This window comes from Sardina pilchardus, chromosome 11 (genome assembly GCF_963854185.1).
Source record: "Sardina pilchardus chromosome 11, fSarPil1.1, whole genome shotgun sequence".
NCBI lineage: Eukaryota > Metazoa > Chordata > Actinopteri > Clupeiformes > Clupeidae > Sardina > Sardina pilchardus.
Genome location: NC_085004.1, coordinates 32,793,061 through 32,810,242, shown reverse-complemented (window position 1 = coordinate 32,810,242; position 17,182 = coordinate 32,793,061). Strand labels below are relative to the sequence as shown.

Here is a 17,182-nt window from a genome sequence, read left to right as displayed (position 1 = left end):
ATAAAAAGCGTCCGCGTAATTTTATACAGTACTATCAAAATGTATTTATTTTTTTGTTAATTTTGGACGTAGCCCAAAAATTAAATTGCTAATTTGCCATTGTGCAAACAATGGCACAGTTGTTTGCAAATCTATCCAAGTCATCCGAGACATAAAACCAAGAGGGGGTGGGGGGGGACGACAGGTTGCCGAAAATGTCGAGAACCAAACTGTGACAAATTCCTATTGTCTCCGCTTCTGGTCCCTACTTTATTACACAGACAACCCACACACCGCCCGGAGATAGCGATTCATCATCGGCTTCCATACACGCTGGAACCGACTGCAGACACAGCCTCCGGGCAACCAGCAACGGGCTTCTGAATCAGCGTCCTCCACAAGTCAGCCGCGTCAAGTTGCCACCTACATATAATCGGGATTGTGAGCGTTAAAATTAGAAATGTTTGTCTGGTGAAATAGGCCTATTGTCCTTTCTGTAGCGTAATATTAACAGTAATTCTTAAATTCCACATTAGGGGTGCTCCGTCGTTGATAGACTACTTTTTAGTTGGCCTACTATTATTAATATTATTCTTATTTTAAGAACATGATAACAGCTCGTTCAAGGGCTATAATGAAAAGAAACAAGCATTAGGTAGAGGCCAATTGTCAGGTTCAATTAAGAGAATGCTTCTTAGTGTTTAAAATAATGAGAGCATAAGCTAATTAGTCTACGCCATTTGCATCTTCGTTAAATTGAGTTGTTCTTTAATTGTTGACGAAAATAGGCCTAACTAATTAACAGGCCAAACAAAATCGTCGATTTCAGACATATGGCTATATTGTCTATATCGACTTAATACAACATCTTTTCCTCTAATGAAGGTGAGTATAGCCTATTTCTTTAGCCTAGCTTATCACTTGCAATAGCCTACAATAACCCATTTGGAGTCTCCGTTGCAGGATTGCAAAGAGTAGGCCGACAGTTAATATAGGGTTTATTGCTGTCTAGATTACATAAAAAAAACTCCAACGTTCAGTGAATGGGGAATGAGGTACGTGTCCAGGCGAGACCGTTTACCTGAGTTTATCATGCACGTCACTAACCCGGCTATGATAAGAGCCCATTGCGACAGTCGGCTCATCATATCTCCATAGCAATCAGAGAGGAAGTGTAGTCTGGGCTACTGACCCCTGACCTCTGCAGGTTGCACACTCAGACTCTGAATAATCTTCCACTTGCACATCTCACTGTATTCTGCCAAATTACTGACAAAGTTTTCTAAATGAATGGAAAAATCAATGGCCTATAGGACACAGCCAATAAATTTGACTTGCGTTTTTGTTCTTGCACAAACATTGCATTAGGCTTTGTTTAATTTCAACATGATTTAGAACCGTGAGGGGCCCTGTTCTCGTTCATTTCATATCAGCTCCATTCCCTCTGCTCGTGCTGGCTATGAATACAGCACACCCTTCCATTCGATCACATTAAAGAACCAGCTTGTAGTCTTGCAAAGAAATAGGTGAAGGCGTCCATTATTGATATAGCTGTGAATTCACACAATTGATTTTTATGCTTCCCCCTAGCCAGCTTGTGGTGCCGAGAAATATTTTTATTCGTGTGAAAGTTGAAATAAGAGCGTAATAAAACGATGATATATTAAATTCGTTTTCACCGTGTTGGGCTTTATTATGCGCCATTCTTCATTTTTATTGAATTGAAAGCAGACAATCCGCGGAGTTGCTTCGGGCGGAGAAAGGTTAAATTATTTGAGCCAATCAACACTGTTTTTGCATCACTGAGGGCTACTCCGGCATTTCAGTTTTATCCCGTTATTGTGTGGACCTCAAGGCCACATAAATCAGTAGAATTTAATAACATGTCATCCAGCATGTCCATGAATAGCTTACCATGCATAAGTGATCCTGTTGAATGTATATTTCTTTTCCACTACAAATAATATGGCTATGGCAAAGCATATGACCATGCAGATCCAAATATACAGAGCTACAATTAATTTGGACGCGCATCCAGGTGATTGGAGGGTCAAACAAATGAGCATGCAAGACAAGCCTCAAGGATAAATAGTCCAAATTCTGTAGAAATATCCATTCTGATTATAATTCTACAGATTGTTGAGGTTTAAAATAGGCATTTGAGACAAGACCTTGGTTGTTTTCCAAATTATGTTAAGCAAACTAAAATGCAAAATGCAGCCTTATAATCTATGATATAGCCTATAGTGTTGGTTACGCATGCGAACAACTTTCATCCTACCTATACCCTGATGACTTGGTGTAGACTACGATCCGGGAGATATCCACAGGAGACAAGGGTAAAAATACTACTACTAAAATAATAATAGTAGCCTATAATATAATGCAAATCTCATTCTGAATATTTTTCTGTGATAATAAATCCGATGCAGTCGCTTCGTCTGTCGTTATCTTTTTACTTGACGTACACGTGTTTGTGTATCCGAATAGGCAGCCATAGCATACAACACAACACCACTGGGAAAATAGATGCGGGTTCTTTAAGAGGAAAGCCGGTAGTAAACCATTGTCTATCTGGAAATTTGGAGAGCCAATGACAGAATGTCAGACTTAGAAGGAGTGTCTCGTAGAAGGAGTGTTCACCTGCTGAAAAAATCACTTCACTAAGCGCTTGGACGGGAGATTTTGTGCGTCTACCAATTAATATGCACGTTAACTTCGTTAAACGATTCATTTTAGATCAGAGTACAGTGTACCGAAGCGTCTGCATAGGTCTGGTTCTGGCTTTTCCTCAGTGATGACAATAGCCACAGAGCACCATCCTCGCTACAACTTGGCAACTCTTCGCTGAATGGATTTGCTCCGAGACGGAGAGGTTTTTATCCATGTTCCCTGACTTCAGCATGAACAAGACCTAAAATGAAGGAATTGTAAGAGAGGTTGGATAATTTTGGATATTAACCAGGTAAAGAGTTCTCCGCCACGATGGATTAATTGCAGAGTTTTAAATTGCGTTCTTTGTAGACTTCGAGTTGTAATAACCGAAAATGTGGATCTTGGCCATCTCAAGCAATACAATTTCATAACAAGAAGGGGAAACAACTATTCTTCATGAAAGAGGATTAAACGTCTTTGTATTTCTTTTCAAGATAAAGCATAGAAAAGACAAAAGACACAAACACTATCTAAATATACATACTCTTTACTACAACTATGGAGCACACGGGCATTGAAGAAGTGAACCAGACCCACCAGCAACACGAGCCCATCAGTTTTGGAATAGATCAGATTCTGAACAGTTCGGACCAACCCAGCAGCTGCATGCTTCCGAACCGAACCAGCGACCCGGATTACCAGCTGGCGCCGAACGTTTACTCAAATGGGTACAACAGTGTATACAATCCGGCCTGCTCCATGGCAGCCGGGTTGGCGGGCTCCTATAACGTGAACATGAACATGAATGTTAGCATGAATATGAACGTTAACGTGAATTCAGGGAACGCTGGCGGTGTCATCCGCGTCCCGGCCCACAGACCCATGCCACCAGCGCCTCATCCACCTCCCCCGACCCATCCACCCGGTATTGCGGCCGGGATACCGACGGTACCAAACATGGGAAACCCGGCCAATTTTACCTTCCCCTGGATGGAAAGCAGTAGGAGGTTTGCGAAAGACAGACTTACGGGTAAGTTTGGAAATTAACTGCCTCGAAGACTATACTGGATTGCGCTCTTTTGGTGAAAAATCAACTTCGCCATCGCAAATGGAACATCATTTATAAGGCATTTAATGGTAGCCCAAGCCCACACACCATGATTATCCTCACATTCATTTAAATAGCCCCCCTTACTTGAGTGTCAGACTTCATTCACGTAATTGAAGAATGCAATAGTTTAGCTATAGCCTAGTTGTAATAATACTTCGATTAGTTGGGTGAGATAACGTTATTTGAGTCTTTGCATCTTGTTTATGATGAACTTGGTAGCCTAATGTAGATAAAATATTATTAGTTTGATTATTATGATTAGCATGTCATATTTATAGTTACCACCTAGCCTATTATTATTATTACTATTATTGTTATTAGGCCTATTATTATTATTATTATTATTATTATTATTGCTGTTGTTTTTTCAGGTCATTCTGTTAAGTGTATGCCTTTGTATTTTCAAGACAAGCCTAATCACAGTGCAGTTGGTTAATTAGATTCATTTTTTTATAATAATAATAATAATAATAATAATAGTAATAATAATAGTCAGTGGAAAAGAAAGTCTTCTCACTTCAATAATTCTTTAATAATATAGGCTAATCTCATAGGCCTACAAATTATCATTAGTCATTCGATTTGTGTCAATGACACTGTCACTCTTAATACAATTGAATATCTCTTGTCAGAATGGTTAAACGTCCAATGATAAATAAGAAATAAGTCAGGCCTCAGTCTCGCATTGAATCGGTGGTTGGCATTCTGCTAATTTCTGTCAAATCAGCCTATAGTCTTGATGCTGGTGATGGTGGGCCTACACGTTATTAAATATTTTATACGTTAGGATATATCAGGCCAGACTAGTTTGGGTTAAATAATATTTCACAGGGAATGATGATGGGCTAAAATACTTCTAATTGGGAAAACATACTCCTTTACATAAGGAAATCCTTTATCTAGCAATAACCTACGTATCCTAGCCTATATGCTGAAGAGGTTTAGGACAATATCATGTGTAGGCCTATTAGCTTTTTTATCGCAGCGTTTTTGTCGGCTTCTTGTTTACAGTGTGGCCTGTATCAGTCCCAGAACAAGGTTTGCAAGACCTTTTTTTCTCGCAAGAATAGCCTACAGTTTGGATTTTATTGCATTTTCTCGGGATAAACAAAGACTCAATTATTCTGGCATCAGAGAGCTATTTGAATATGTGCGACATCAGGACACAGGGCAAGTGTCCTCGTGCTGTCTCCAAGTGCAGGTGTCTCAGCCATTGGACCTGCACGCGAAGGATCCATTTGAAGTGCACCGATTCTTCACTTGGTCAGTGAGATGGTCCCTAGAATGACGTCATTCATACTAAGATGAAGATGAAGAGCATTATGGATCTCTGCACATTAAATATTAACTATGCTGTTCTTTTCACATTAATTATTTATGCCCTGGAATGATATGTCAACTGCACAAGCTCTTTTGTAAATATGCTTATCAATTTTACTCATAGCCACCATGGGCCACTCATTTAATATGTTTTATCTTTAGCAAGGTGCAGGATGTGACATCACAAGCAATAGGCAAACTTCTATTATGCTAATTCGACTGAATAGCTTACTTGTCTGCTTGTGTCTATTTCATAGTTATATTTTATTATTATCGTTATTATTATAGTTTTTGTTATTATTATAAGCAATTTCACTGGTTCTTTTGGACTCCTGGAGCAAACAAACGGCGAAAAAAACCCATTTAAGTGTGACATAAATCAAAGTTATTCAGCTAGCATCTAAAAACAGGGCAGCCTCTGACGAATAGGCTACACCTATAATTTAGCCTAATTGTTTGATGCATTATGATACGTCTGCCTTGATGTGTGGTCAGTCTTGATCGAAACCATTATAGCTCGCGCGCGTAATGCCAAACCGATTGGCCTGCGCCAAATTCGGTCACATCACCTGCAGCAGCAACCGCCAAGCGGCAAACTCATGCAGCAGCATTTCAAAACACGTAGGCAGAGATCCTGCACAGTAGCGCTTGGCTTTATTTGAAAAGCCTTTGGCGAGATGCTCGGAACAGCCCTGTCCTTTTCAAGCATTCCCCCTCATCCTCTCACACTGCACGTGTGCATTTCACCGCAAGTGTCACAGCGTGTTGAGGACGATGCATAGGCCACGCGCGGCCTTGCGATCTGATATTCACCACAGGCCGGACATATCTGGACAGATTGTCGGGCTTTGAAAGAGTATACCACATGTTTTTTGTTAATTGACTCCTCGGCAGTTTGCAAGTTTATCCAAGAGAAGAGATGGATAAACAGATCACTCCCAGATTAGTCAACAGTGGTGGTCTCAAGGGTTTGGTGAAGGTCCGCTGGCTTTGTGCGAGTGCTTATGAATTTCCTGGTAAACTGTATCTATTTCATACAAATTAACACATCACAGAAGTAGGAGAACACATGTTTATGGGATAGTATGCTTCTCTGCGAAATTAACAATGTGGCTATTTGCCAGATAGCCTAACATAAATCCTCTCTTTGTAAACCGCATATTTTAAACGGATGTGTATTATGGTGCTCAAAGTCTGTTTTGGACATCGATATCTGCAGATGATAGTTAGGTATAGAAAATAAAGATGAAGTGACGAATATAAGGAGGTCCAGGTCTATGAGATGGATAAAAAGAAAACAAACATGACTAAGGCAACAGAAAGAAAATGTATAGCCTGTACATTCATTTCCGTTTAGATTTTATTCCCCCTCATTGCCATTACAATTTCATGGCAAATTCAGAGCCCCCTCACGCTGCCTAACAAAACAATGCATAACCGTAAATGTTCATGTTATATTTCAATATCCTTGGTAGAATCCATTAACTTTATATTTATTAGATTGCTTCAGAGGTAATATTCGCAAAGGGGAAGGAAAGCGCTGTCGTATGAAAGTGATATTACGTATAAATGATTTTATTACTGGGCGCATATTCTCTACGGTAGCATTTTATTTTTTGAAGTGCTCATGCCAAATTTTATTACACCGACATATCATTTAGTACACTCTCTGGCTGTGTCCTTCGTGAATTGGAGTGATTGTTTCTGCCTCAAACTGACCCATACATCTAACAGTGGGCTTGGGGGGCTATTTCATAGGCCAGAACTGGCCAGAGTTGGTCAAAAGCAGGACATGTAGGTAATGTTTGAGATGCAGACACCTCCCCGGCAGGTATAATCTGCCTTGTTATAAATTCACCTGTGCCTCAAGGAAAAATATCAAGCAGGGTGCAGAGGGAGGCTTGTATGCACGGCCTTATGTGTTGCTGTATTTCCTGTTATTTGAAGTGATGTTGACAGCACATACTGTTTTGCCAGACATACTGCCAATGCTGCTTGAAACATTTATGATGACAATGACCTCCTGTAATCTGTGGCGTCTCCTGCGATCTGTGAAGTGATTAAAAGCTATCACATCAAGTTACACTGACAAATGAAGAGACATGAGACCAAATCCAATTAGCTGCCTCAGTCCTTGTTGGATGTCCAAAATGGTGGACAATCTGAAATTGTTAATAGCGTAAGTCAAATGAAGGCACAGACATTAAAATGTCAGCATACTGCTTTCCGGAATAATGAGGAAATGTTCCATTTCATTATTTGTTTTACTTTATTTAAAAAATTAGTCCAGTCTGTATGAATCACATTTAAAAGTTCACTGTCTTCTATCACTGCATTGACCTTGAAGAAGGACATGGCTGCTGAGTCCAAACCGACAGATCAACCCTGCTAGAGATTCATGGCCACACACGTAGCCATGCTTAACTTGAATTACACATGAACGTGACTGTATGCGCTTTTCCCCCCCATCTCTGTGTTTGAAACATGTCCTGAAATAGAAATCACACACAGTACCTTCATGCGGACATCAAAGGCACATGCTCCGAGTAGTAGAACACTTTCCAGTTGTGTTTTCCATTGAAATCTCTGAGTGATGCACAGTGTTTAGGGGATCACCTGCTGATCACTCTACGCTAGTGTGAATTCTCTGACCCAGACGACACGCTACTGAATGTCCCTGCTGTGCTGATATGGCTCAGTGTCCACCGTGGCCTGTGGAGGGTCATTCCTGCTCTGGCACCAGTGCGGCTCAGTGCATGTTTTGGTGGTGTTGTCTTTTCCCCTCTGCGTGCTGCTGACTGTGCTCGTTTCCCTCTCTGGGGTCTCGGAGGGCTCCGCTCTGCAAATGTTTTCATATGCATTTTGGCTCCTGGTGTGCCACCAAACACAACACTACACGTGTACATGCTGCAGTAAACAGCAGGGCACCAGGGGAGGGCTTTTTTATCCAGCTGAATTTAAGAATGGCATATTATAGAGGTAAATATATGTGAGAAATTACTAAGTGGGATGGCATTTGCTAAAGTATGGAGAACTACGGCAACAAACAACCTTGGTATACAAAGAATCAACTTTTGTTCAAATAAAAAAAAATCTCCCCCAATTCACTTGACAGTGGCGCATTCAGAAACAGTGTTATTTTTGAAAGCGTATTTACAACTGGAGAGTGTGGTGAATGCTACAGGAATATGCCTGAAGGTATAGGACTAAAACAGGTTTTTGATATATTTTGCACATCTCTATCACTCTGTCAGAGCTATGAAATACAAACTTCTTGTCAGCCTTCTCCTTAAGCCTTCCCTTTAAGATTCCCCTGATGAATGACACTCATTCCAAAGGTACTGCTGTTTTAATTAGCATGCCTATGGCTATTATCTCATCAATCTGGTCTCTTCACCAAAAACCGCAATTAAACTCAAACGTGAGATTTAACATCCATTAACTCCAAGTGGCGCGCTATGCTTTGTGGTAATAGAACTATGCAACCCATCATCATCTCCACATCCTCTAGCAGTTTCCCCCAGGCTCCCAGAGCGAGGCCCTGATTATCTCTCCCCTCTCCCCTGTCATTCTTCAGCAGAGCAGGCAATGGACAAACATGCAGGAGGCCCCACAGTGATGCATGGGGCTCTCCTGCCGTCCCTGCTCAGCCTCGGGGTTCTACCTGAGGGGGACATGGGCAGGGCCTCCCCCTGGAGCTCTGCAGAGATGCTAGCCAAACACTATTGCAGTAGTCCGCGCATGGACTACTTAGGAAAGGGTGCAGGCCCAGGTAAGTTTTTAATTTGCGTTTCGTCGCACTGTAGGTGAGACATAGACTGACCGCTACGAAATGTATAACACATGTTCGCACACACGCTCCACATATATACACATACCGTGAAAGATGTTTTACCATGAACTGCCGCACTGATCATTTCTGTACACATCATTATTGAAACAACTGCAGTACCATGTTTTGATCCCCCAAGTTTAGAAACATTAAGTTTAAACAGTTTTCAAAAGGTAAAACCTTGGATATAATTGTTAAGTAATTACATGTATTAAAAGGATTAATACATAATAAGAAAGGTTTTATTGATTAAACTAAATATACTATTGTTTAAATAAATGAATGATTAATTATCGTATTTGTATAGTTTATATTATGGTAAAATATTCCGTTGTCTATTTTTGCACATTTTCAAATACAATTGCAAGTCATATCAGGGAAGAGCTGATATGACCCCAATACATTTTTTTCCAACTTGAAGACTGAATTGTGTTGTCCTGGAGCTTCAGACTACGGCACATAGAGTGTCCCTACAGGGTGAATGAAACTAGGAACTACTATGGCCTCATGGGTTGTGTTGCTCTCAGCTCCTCTCGTCTGTGGGGGAGTTCTTCCAGTGCTAACTCCCTCTTCTTTCTCCTTTCCACAGCAGCCCTCTCTCCATTCTCTGTGACTCGGAGGATCGGACACCCTTACCAGAACCGCACGCCCCCCAAGAGGAAAAAGCCCCGCACGTCCTTCAGCCGCGTCCAGATCTGCGAGCTGGAGAAGCGCTTCCACCGGCAGAAGTACCTGGCGTCCGCCGAACGAGCCACGCTGGCCAAGGCCCTCAAGATGACAGACGCTCAGGTCAAGACCTGGTTTCAGAACAGGAGAACTAAATGGAGGTATGGCACCTCGGGCCACTGCTGCTCACCATGGCGTTGTGTTTACAATTGAATGGGTTCCAATGCTGGGGACACTCCAACAAGCTATTTTGAAAAATAGAAATAAAAATAAAAATAATAAAAATAACAACAATAATAATAATAATAACAATAATAATAACAATAATAATAATAATAATAAATTTTCATATTACAAAAAATGCTAAAACAAGATTTAAATAAAATTGAACAGGCTGTTTGTTCATCATCTTTGGTTTCTAATTTTCCAGCAATGTACCCTGCAGTTTGGAATTTTAAAAAGACACATCCAATTATTTTTCTATTTCATTTGACTTCATTATGGACACAAATGAGGTACACCGTAAGTCAGACAAAAGTAAAAAAATATATAGATATATTTTTGTTGACATAAAATATAAACTGACCACTGACCAGATAAAGATATGCTGCAAACTCTTGTCACAATAATTGAGTACACAGTCCATGGAAGATGCGCAGCCCTTTCCATTGATCCAATTGGAGATGGACGTTTAAGGGAAAAGGACCCCAAACATTATTAACGTCTTGTTCATCCATTGGCCTTTCATGCAACATTCATCAGCTGTAGTTTAGCTGACATAAATATTAAGGACTCACTGTCATAAATGCTGTCAATCTGGCAGTCATTTGCTATCAATCATTTTAGTTCTCGGCAGATAAATGAGGCATCAGTCAAAAAAGCCTGCTCATTCATTTCCCCACAAAAGCAAGATTGTATGACACACTTAAAACGTACTGACAAAAACCAGACAACCGGTATGTTAAAAAAGCGAAGTATTACGAGGTAAGATGGAGACAGAGCACATCCAGTGGTAATGTCCAACTCCAGTTTTGATGTGATTTATAGTATTTTCCAAGAGCCTACGGATGGATATGGATAAAGGATGTATTTGTGTGTCAACCATACGGGTAACAAGCGCATGATCAAATGAGAAGGGGAACAATTGGATTATAGTGATGCAGTTAGCCATAACGTGTAGCTAATGGATGGAGGATGGCGTGTATGAAACATGATTTTAGGGTTACACCATGACTGCCTTTGACATGAAAGCTGTATTCACAGCACAGACTAATAAGGTGGTGTTCAGGTCAATCACAGTAAGGCTCAATCTCCGATCCTTTTTAGTGGAACATCAAACGGCATGATATTTTCATGAGGCTATTCAGAATATTAAATCTATAAGGTCACATACACTGACTTACTGACAGATAAATGTAAGATCATGATGTCCAGTTTTTGGTTCTTGGTTATTCTTGGATTCAATGGAATTGGCATTCTTGATTTGCGATGCCAGGTTTTCATAGGCCAATCTTATTGATGTTTAAAAGCAGTGCATTTTTACTATGCTGTAATCAAACCCCCTGCCTTGAATGGCAAATATGAAGGAGCCGTAGCAAAGCTTATGAAAATAGGATTTATCATCAAATACAAATGCTGCATGCTCCGTCGCTAATCCATTCATCATGTACCGGTACTCTAGGTGAAAACATGCCCAGTTTGTGGGGGGGGAAAGGTTGGGTAACATTTAAGTGCTCACTAAGAGCTAAGACAAATGTGTGTGTATGTGTGTGTGTGTGTGAATGCGTGTGTGTGAATGCATGTGTCTGAATGTGTGTGTGTGTGTGTGTGTGTTTGTGTGCATGTGTATCTGTGCATGTGTGTGTGTGTGTGTGAATGCGTGTGTGTGCATGTGTATCTGTGCATGTGTGTGTGTGAATGCGTGTGTGTGAATGCGTGTGTGTGAATGCGTGTGTCTGAATGTGTGTGTGTGTGTGTGTGTGTGTGTGTGTGTGTGTGTGTGTGTGTGTGTGTGTGTGTGTTTGTGTGCATGTGTATCTGTGCATGTGTGCTAATAGTAATTCCTGACTGTGTTTCTTTAACCTCTGAAGTACTAACTAAATGAATTCACTGATTGCCAGAACTAATAAGGACCAAGACTAAAATGTGGCCAATTTCCAAATGGACATGAAAAGATCAGTGATGAAGCGGAGTGTGCCGTAGCTCAGCAGTAACGTCCCGTTGGTGTGTTTGTGCCGGTCCCCTGCAGGAGACAGACGGCGGAGGAGCGCGAGGCCGAGAGGCAGCAGGCCAATCGTCTGATGATGCAGCTTCAGCAGGAGGCCTTTCAGAAGACCCTGAGTCAGCCGCTGCAGCCGGACCCCCTGTGTCTGCACAACTCCTCATTGTACGCGCTACAGAACTTACAGCCATGGGCTGAGGACAACAAGGTGACCTCCGTCACCTCAGTAGCGTCGGTAGTCTGAGCACAGGCGTGTGGGTGTGCGCGTGTGTGTGTGCGTGTGTGTGTGCGTGCATGTGTGTGTGTTTGTGGGAGAGAGAGAGAAGGGCTGTTTTATGGGAAAGGGAAGCAGTTTGTAAACAGGACACATTAGGGAGATCGGATGCCAACTGGAATAAAATAATTGAGGCTTCATTGGTTTACTCGCAAAAAATCATTTGATGAAACCAAGCCTCCAGCTATAGGTTAAGTGCTTATTATGAAGGACTGGGCTGGAGGCTTTTTGTATAATCTGGTTGTTCCTTACGTGTGTTGCCTTGTTTTCGCTGGGTCCAAGCGAACAGGCAGTACAGGATATTCAGTTTCCCACTGTTCTTCCTCAATGTAATGAACCAAACTTGAACTGGTTTGCAGAGCTACAAGGGATTGCGCCCAAGTCAAATCCTTGACTGAACGTTTTTTTATGATTGTTGTTTTTTGTTTGTTTGTTTGTTTTTTGACACAACTGTGTTCAAATACTTTAAATCTCACCGGATATACTTATAGCCTTAGCGTGAAATGACTGTTGACACAGTGACTTAAGCCAAAAGTAAACACTCCGTGACCGTGTTAAAATGTCAGTTAATTGGTCTTGATACTCCCACAGGATATGTCAAGTTTTTTTTTCATTCCTTACGCTACCTTTCCACTTTCCCCTCAGCTGACCGTCTAACAGAGGGTGGATCTACAGTTTGTCTTCACCACCTGTCAAAATGGATGGATGGATTCTTCCCCATCCAGAGCGTCCTGCTGACTGTCTACGTGCCGTGAGGCATCAACAAGACACTGACTCAGCCACTGACTCGTTTGTTCTTGTGTATTTTGCTTTGACTTTGTATAGAGAGAGTGAGAGAGAGAAGGGAAAAAAACAGACCTGAACATGATGCATGCTCCAGACGTTTCCGCTTGTGAACGGGAATCAAAGTTGATGAAGGTTGAAAGACCTTCTGAACTGCAGTCCACAAAACAGTTATGGTTTCTTTCTCCTGACTCTTGAGTCTACATAATATACATTTAAAGGTGTTTTATAATAATTAAACATACTTGTGATTTTTTGAAAAGCCATCATGCAGAAGTCTGTTTTGTCTGACTTTGTTTACCTATTATCATCTCAGATCATTGTCTCCACGACTTGTAGTTGTCAAGCTCAATGCGTGGTTGATGTATCGCCAACCAACATTTTAGGTTATTATTTCGGTGCTGCTTGCGAACCATATCCACCCAAACACTGTACGGGTGTAAACAAGATTTATCTGACCTCTGTGCTCCAAAAGGCTCTAGACTCGAGTCAAAACAGAATTTTCCTCTTTGGAGGCTTCGGAGCACAACTATCTGTGGATCTGGAGAGGGAGGAGCCAGAGGAGGCTTTAGACGTTAGCTTTCTCCGCAGCAAATGAGCCTTCACACCCCTACAAGCACTCAGCCACGCACAGTACACATGGCTGCCTCTCCCAGGAAGTCCCGAAGAAGTAAACTGATTACCTCTGCGCATGATCTGCAGCATACAGCATGGCGTTCTCACTGCTGACCAGTGACTCATCCCCGAGGAGCATCACACACACCAGAGCGGGCGCAGAGGCCCACGTCCAGCCACAAACACGTGCAAGCTCACACCACTGCCCCAACAATCGCCCACTACCATTACGCAGCTGAAATAAAGAATTTTCTATGGGTTACTCTTGTTGTATGTCTGTTTTGGGTCATTTCACATCGTTTTGTGTCAAAGTGTCTGAGGCCCTGCTAAATGTATGACCTGAATGAGCCAATGACATGATTTGTTTGTAACATTACTGCAGAAAATATGTACGTGAACACACAGTACATTCTTTTATAGTCCATCCATCAAATTGAATGTTAGACATCACAATCTCATCCTTTTGCAGGTTCAGATTTGAAAGAAGTGAGGGTTGCCAAAGTAGCATGTCTCCCTCTTGTCTTTCTCCTTTCTTGCTTTATGAGCATACAGTACCTTAGCCTTGAATATCAAGTTGACACATCTCTAGCTCTCTGTTTAATAGTTTTTGGTTTGAGCTGTATGAAAAAGGTATATTGAGCCACTGCTCTGCACTATCAAGGACTTCATACTTGGAGATAACATGTGTGAGTGAAGTTCTCAGACTCAACTTCAATATGGAGTTTGAATGCATAGTCTGCCTATTTCATGAAATGTCATGGCCTAAGAGAGAAGCCTGAGGGGAAGATACTGGGAGCCCATGAGCCGTATTCAGTCTCTTCTTTGGAACCTTTACATCAAGCTAGTTCTGCTCTGCTGTATAGCCTGTGATGTTCTAAAGTTGCCAATCGAGGTCAAGTTTAAACGAGCTCTCTTGCCACTCCCCCGCATTTACAGATAGGGTTTGTTTTGTCAGTTTCGATGGCGTCCCGCCTGGTTAAGATCCTGTCAGTGACAGGCTGTTGTCCAGGTGACACCCTCTCCACCCCCATTTCCTCTGCCAGCACGCCGACCTCTTTCATCCTCCTGTCTCCAACACCATGGCGACGTGACTAGGCTCATTCCGTCCCAAATTCCTCTCCTGCTTTGTTTTCAAAACCAAGCATTGTGGTTTTACTGCAGGTGGTTTATCATTTTTTTTTAAAAAATGTTTTAACCCTGGCTGGAAGCGGTTCCTTTTTTGCCATCTAGCAATGGGCCTTGTCCTTACCCAATAAAATGTCACCGCACAAGATGAACAACAACCTCTGATTCAAAGTATATCTGACTTCCCATCTCCTTATGTTTTCAGACAGGCTATCAAGGTGGTAGCCCAACATACAGCATTCCTTTTTTTCAATCTTACTCTAGTAGTAAACAAATGGATTAGGTCTACCATAGAATTCACACAAAAGGTGTAGTGTTATCCTGGCCTCAGAGAACACAAATATTCAACCTGCTTTTCAGACTAAATAACGTAAAGACGTATTACTGAACTTTCAGTGAATGTACAGGTCCATTTAAAAGCACTTGGAAAGGAAAGATGAACTAATGCATAATGCTGCTTGTCGACATGCAAACAACAACAACATAAACAAATTAAAACGTACAAAGATGTCATCATATACAGCTCTGGAAGAAATGATGAGACCACTACACATTTTTCTGACGTCATCCTACAGTTGGTGAGTGACATTTGAATGAGTTGACGGTCATATTCAAATTGCAGTGGTCTCTTAATTTCAATTTTGAATATGTCAATACGTCAACACATTCAAATGTCACTCAGCAACTGTAGGATGACATTGGAAAAATGTACAGTGGTCTCTTATTTTTTCCCCAAAGCCGTAGATTCTGAAATGGAAGGAAAACATAGAATGGATTTAAAATAACATCTGCACTACCATGGCCAACCAAATGATTGAAGGCTAGATCTGGGATGGCATACAGCTACTTGATATGAAGCAAACCTCCCATGATCAGACATGTAATCTAGTCATCTCTCATATACCAACATATAATGCTTTTATCCAGTAGCAGCAGCTTCCTATTTCTAGTCAACTCTATAATAATAATACATTATTATTATTATTAGTAGTAATAATAATAATAATAATGATAATAATGATAACAAGAATAATAATTTTAGGCTATTTATAAGACCTTTTCAAGTCACCCAAGGACACTGTACAATTAAAAGGTCTATAGACAAAGAAAATGAGCATTTAATGCACATAAGCAAGTCACTGAATTAACTGTCAAAGTTATAGAGAGAGGGAGTGAGCTTATTGGAATATGTGCAATATTCTTAAATGTGAAATGCGGAGTGAAGGACATAATTGTTTTAGGCCTATCTGAGAGCAGATTAACAATGGTCATACTTTAAGGCATTTCTGTCATTTCAATATACACACATTTCAAATGTTTCCTAAAAACACATTATTTTGCCTTGGTTGTGTGCATGAGCCTGCGTTTTCCCAAATAACAATGAAACCTGATACTGTGGCTAACATGCTACTTCTGGCCACCTCTCCCCACAAAAAAAAAAAAAAAAGAATGACTGAGTAAATAAAAATAACCTAAATATGTATATAAGGCTTACATTGACAATGTTATGATGATACGCCGACATCCTCTTCTGTAGGATATGTTGTTACAATTGCATTACAACATTTTGTTCATCCTTAGATTCTGTCTGTTTCTAAACATCTTTAGGAAATGTTGCAACATGTAGGCTGATTTGATTAATGATGTGGGCTGTTGAAACGTGATAGACCTATTTGGTTTCAGCTATGTTCTCAAATGTGGGACTTTTACAACATAATTGGGACAGCTGAGGTGAACTACTAGGGTGTATGAGATCAACTTTTAAAAAAAATATTGGCCTACATAAATGGATTTTGTTGTTATGTTCTATCACATATTTCTAACGCTAGTTCCTAAATGTTTCTTGTCTGGTATGCATGCATTGTGTTCCAGTAGGCCTAAGCATTAGCCACATAATTACACAAGTGTTCAAAAGATAGGCTAGTGTCATCTTTCCCTTATTAGTTGCCTCTTCACCATCTTTTGTAAACTGGTGCCCACAGCTTCATCATTGTTACCATGAGGGCAATGAAAATAAACCTCCGTTAGAGAGGGAAGACTACTTACTACAATATAATAGGCCTACTTAGGCCACTGTGAAATAAAGTAGCCTATAGCCTATACTGTTTTGATTGTGTAGGCTATGTGCCTGATAGGCAAACTGCATTTTTTTTATTGAATTTTGGATTTTGATATTTTGAATGTAATCATCATTTGTGCCCTGGTTCCTTGTATGGTAGCCTGCACTATGGCCCCTCCAATAGTTTACCTATTCCTAATACGGAGTAGGCTAATGTGCAAAATCTTCTGGATCATTGATGTGGCCTTTTGCCAGCATACACGAGAAACATGTAAGTTCACATAGGCTAGTAGGCCTATTCAAAAACACATCAAATTTAGGCTACATAGCCTGTTTGTGCGTTTTATATTCCCTGAATCTTCTGGTTGCGTTCTAGACAATGAGAAACACAGTAATGTGGTCATTAGGTTAGGCCTAAGTAACATTGCTATAAAACAACGAATCTTATGGCTGCCTTAGACTTTTTCACAGTGCGTTACGTTACAGTAGGCCTAATTGTTTCTTAGTATGATTGCTGACTCGCGCATTTTTGTGTTTACAGT

At 40.8% G+C, this 17,182-nt stretch overlaps 1 protein-coding gene across 5 annotated transcripts; it reads left to right on the top strand.

The window, feature by feature from the left end:
* Positions 1-2,662: 2,662 nt before the first annotated feature.
* On the top strand, positions 2,663-13,103 carry tlx2 (T cell leukemia homeobox 2). Of its 5 annotated transcripts, none has more exons than XM_062549852.1 (5): positions 2,663-3,664; positions 8,646-8,837; positions 9,487-9,724; positions 11,812-11,992; positions 12,704-13,103. In XM_062549852.1, the coding sequence occupies exons 1-5, from the start codon at positions 3,193-3,195 to the stop codon at positions 12,713-12,715; spliced, it is 1,095 nt and encodes a 364-aa protein (XP_062405836.1). In that variant the 5' UTR covers positions 2,663-3,192; the 3' UTR covers positions 12,716-13,103. The 5 variants fall into 5 exon arrangements, with proteins under 5 accessions (XP_062405836.1, XP_062405837.1, XP_062405835.1 ...); XM_062549853.1 differs by having other exon boundaries at positions 8,643-8,837; positions 11,812-11,949; XM_062549851.1 differs by having other exon boundaries at positions 8,643-8,837.
* The last annotated feature ends 4,079 nt before the right edge of the window (positions 13,104-17,182 follow it).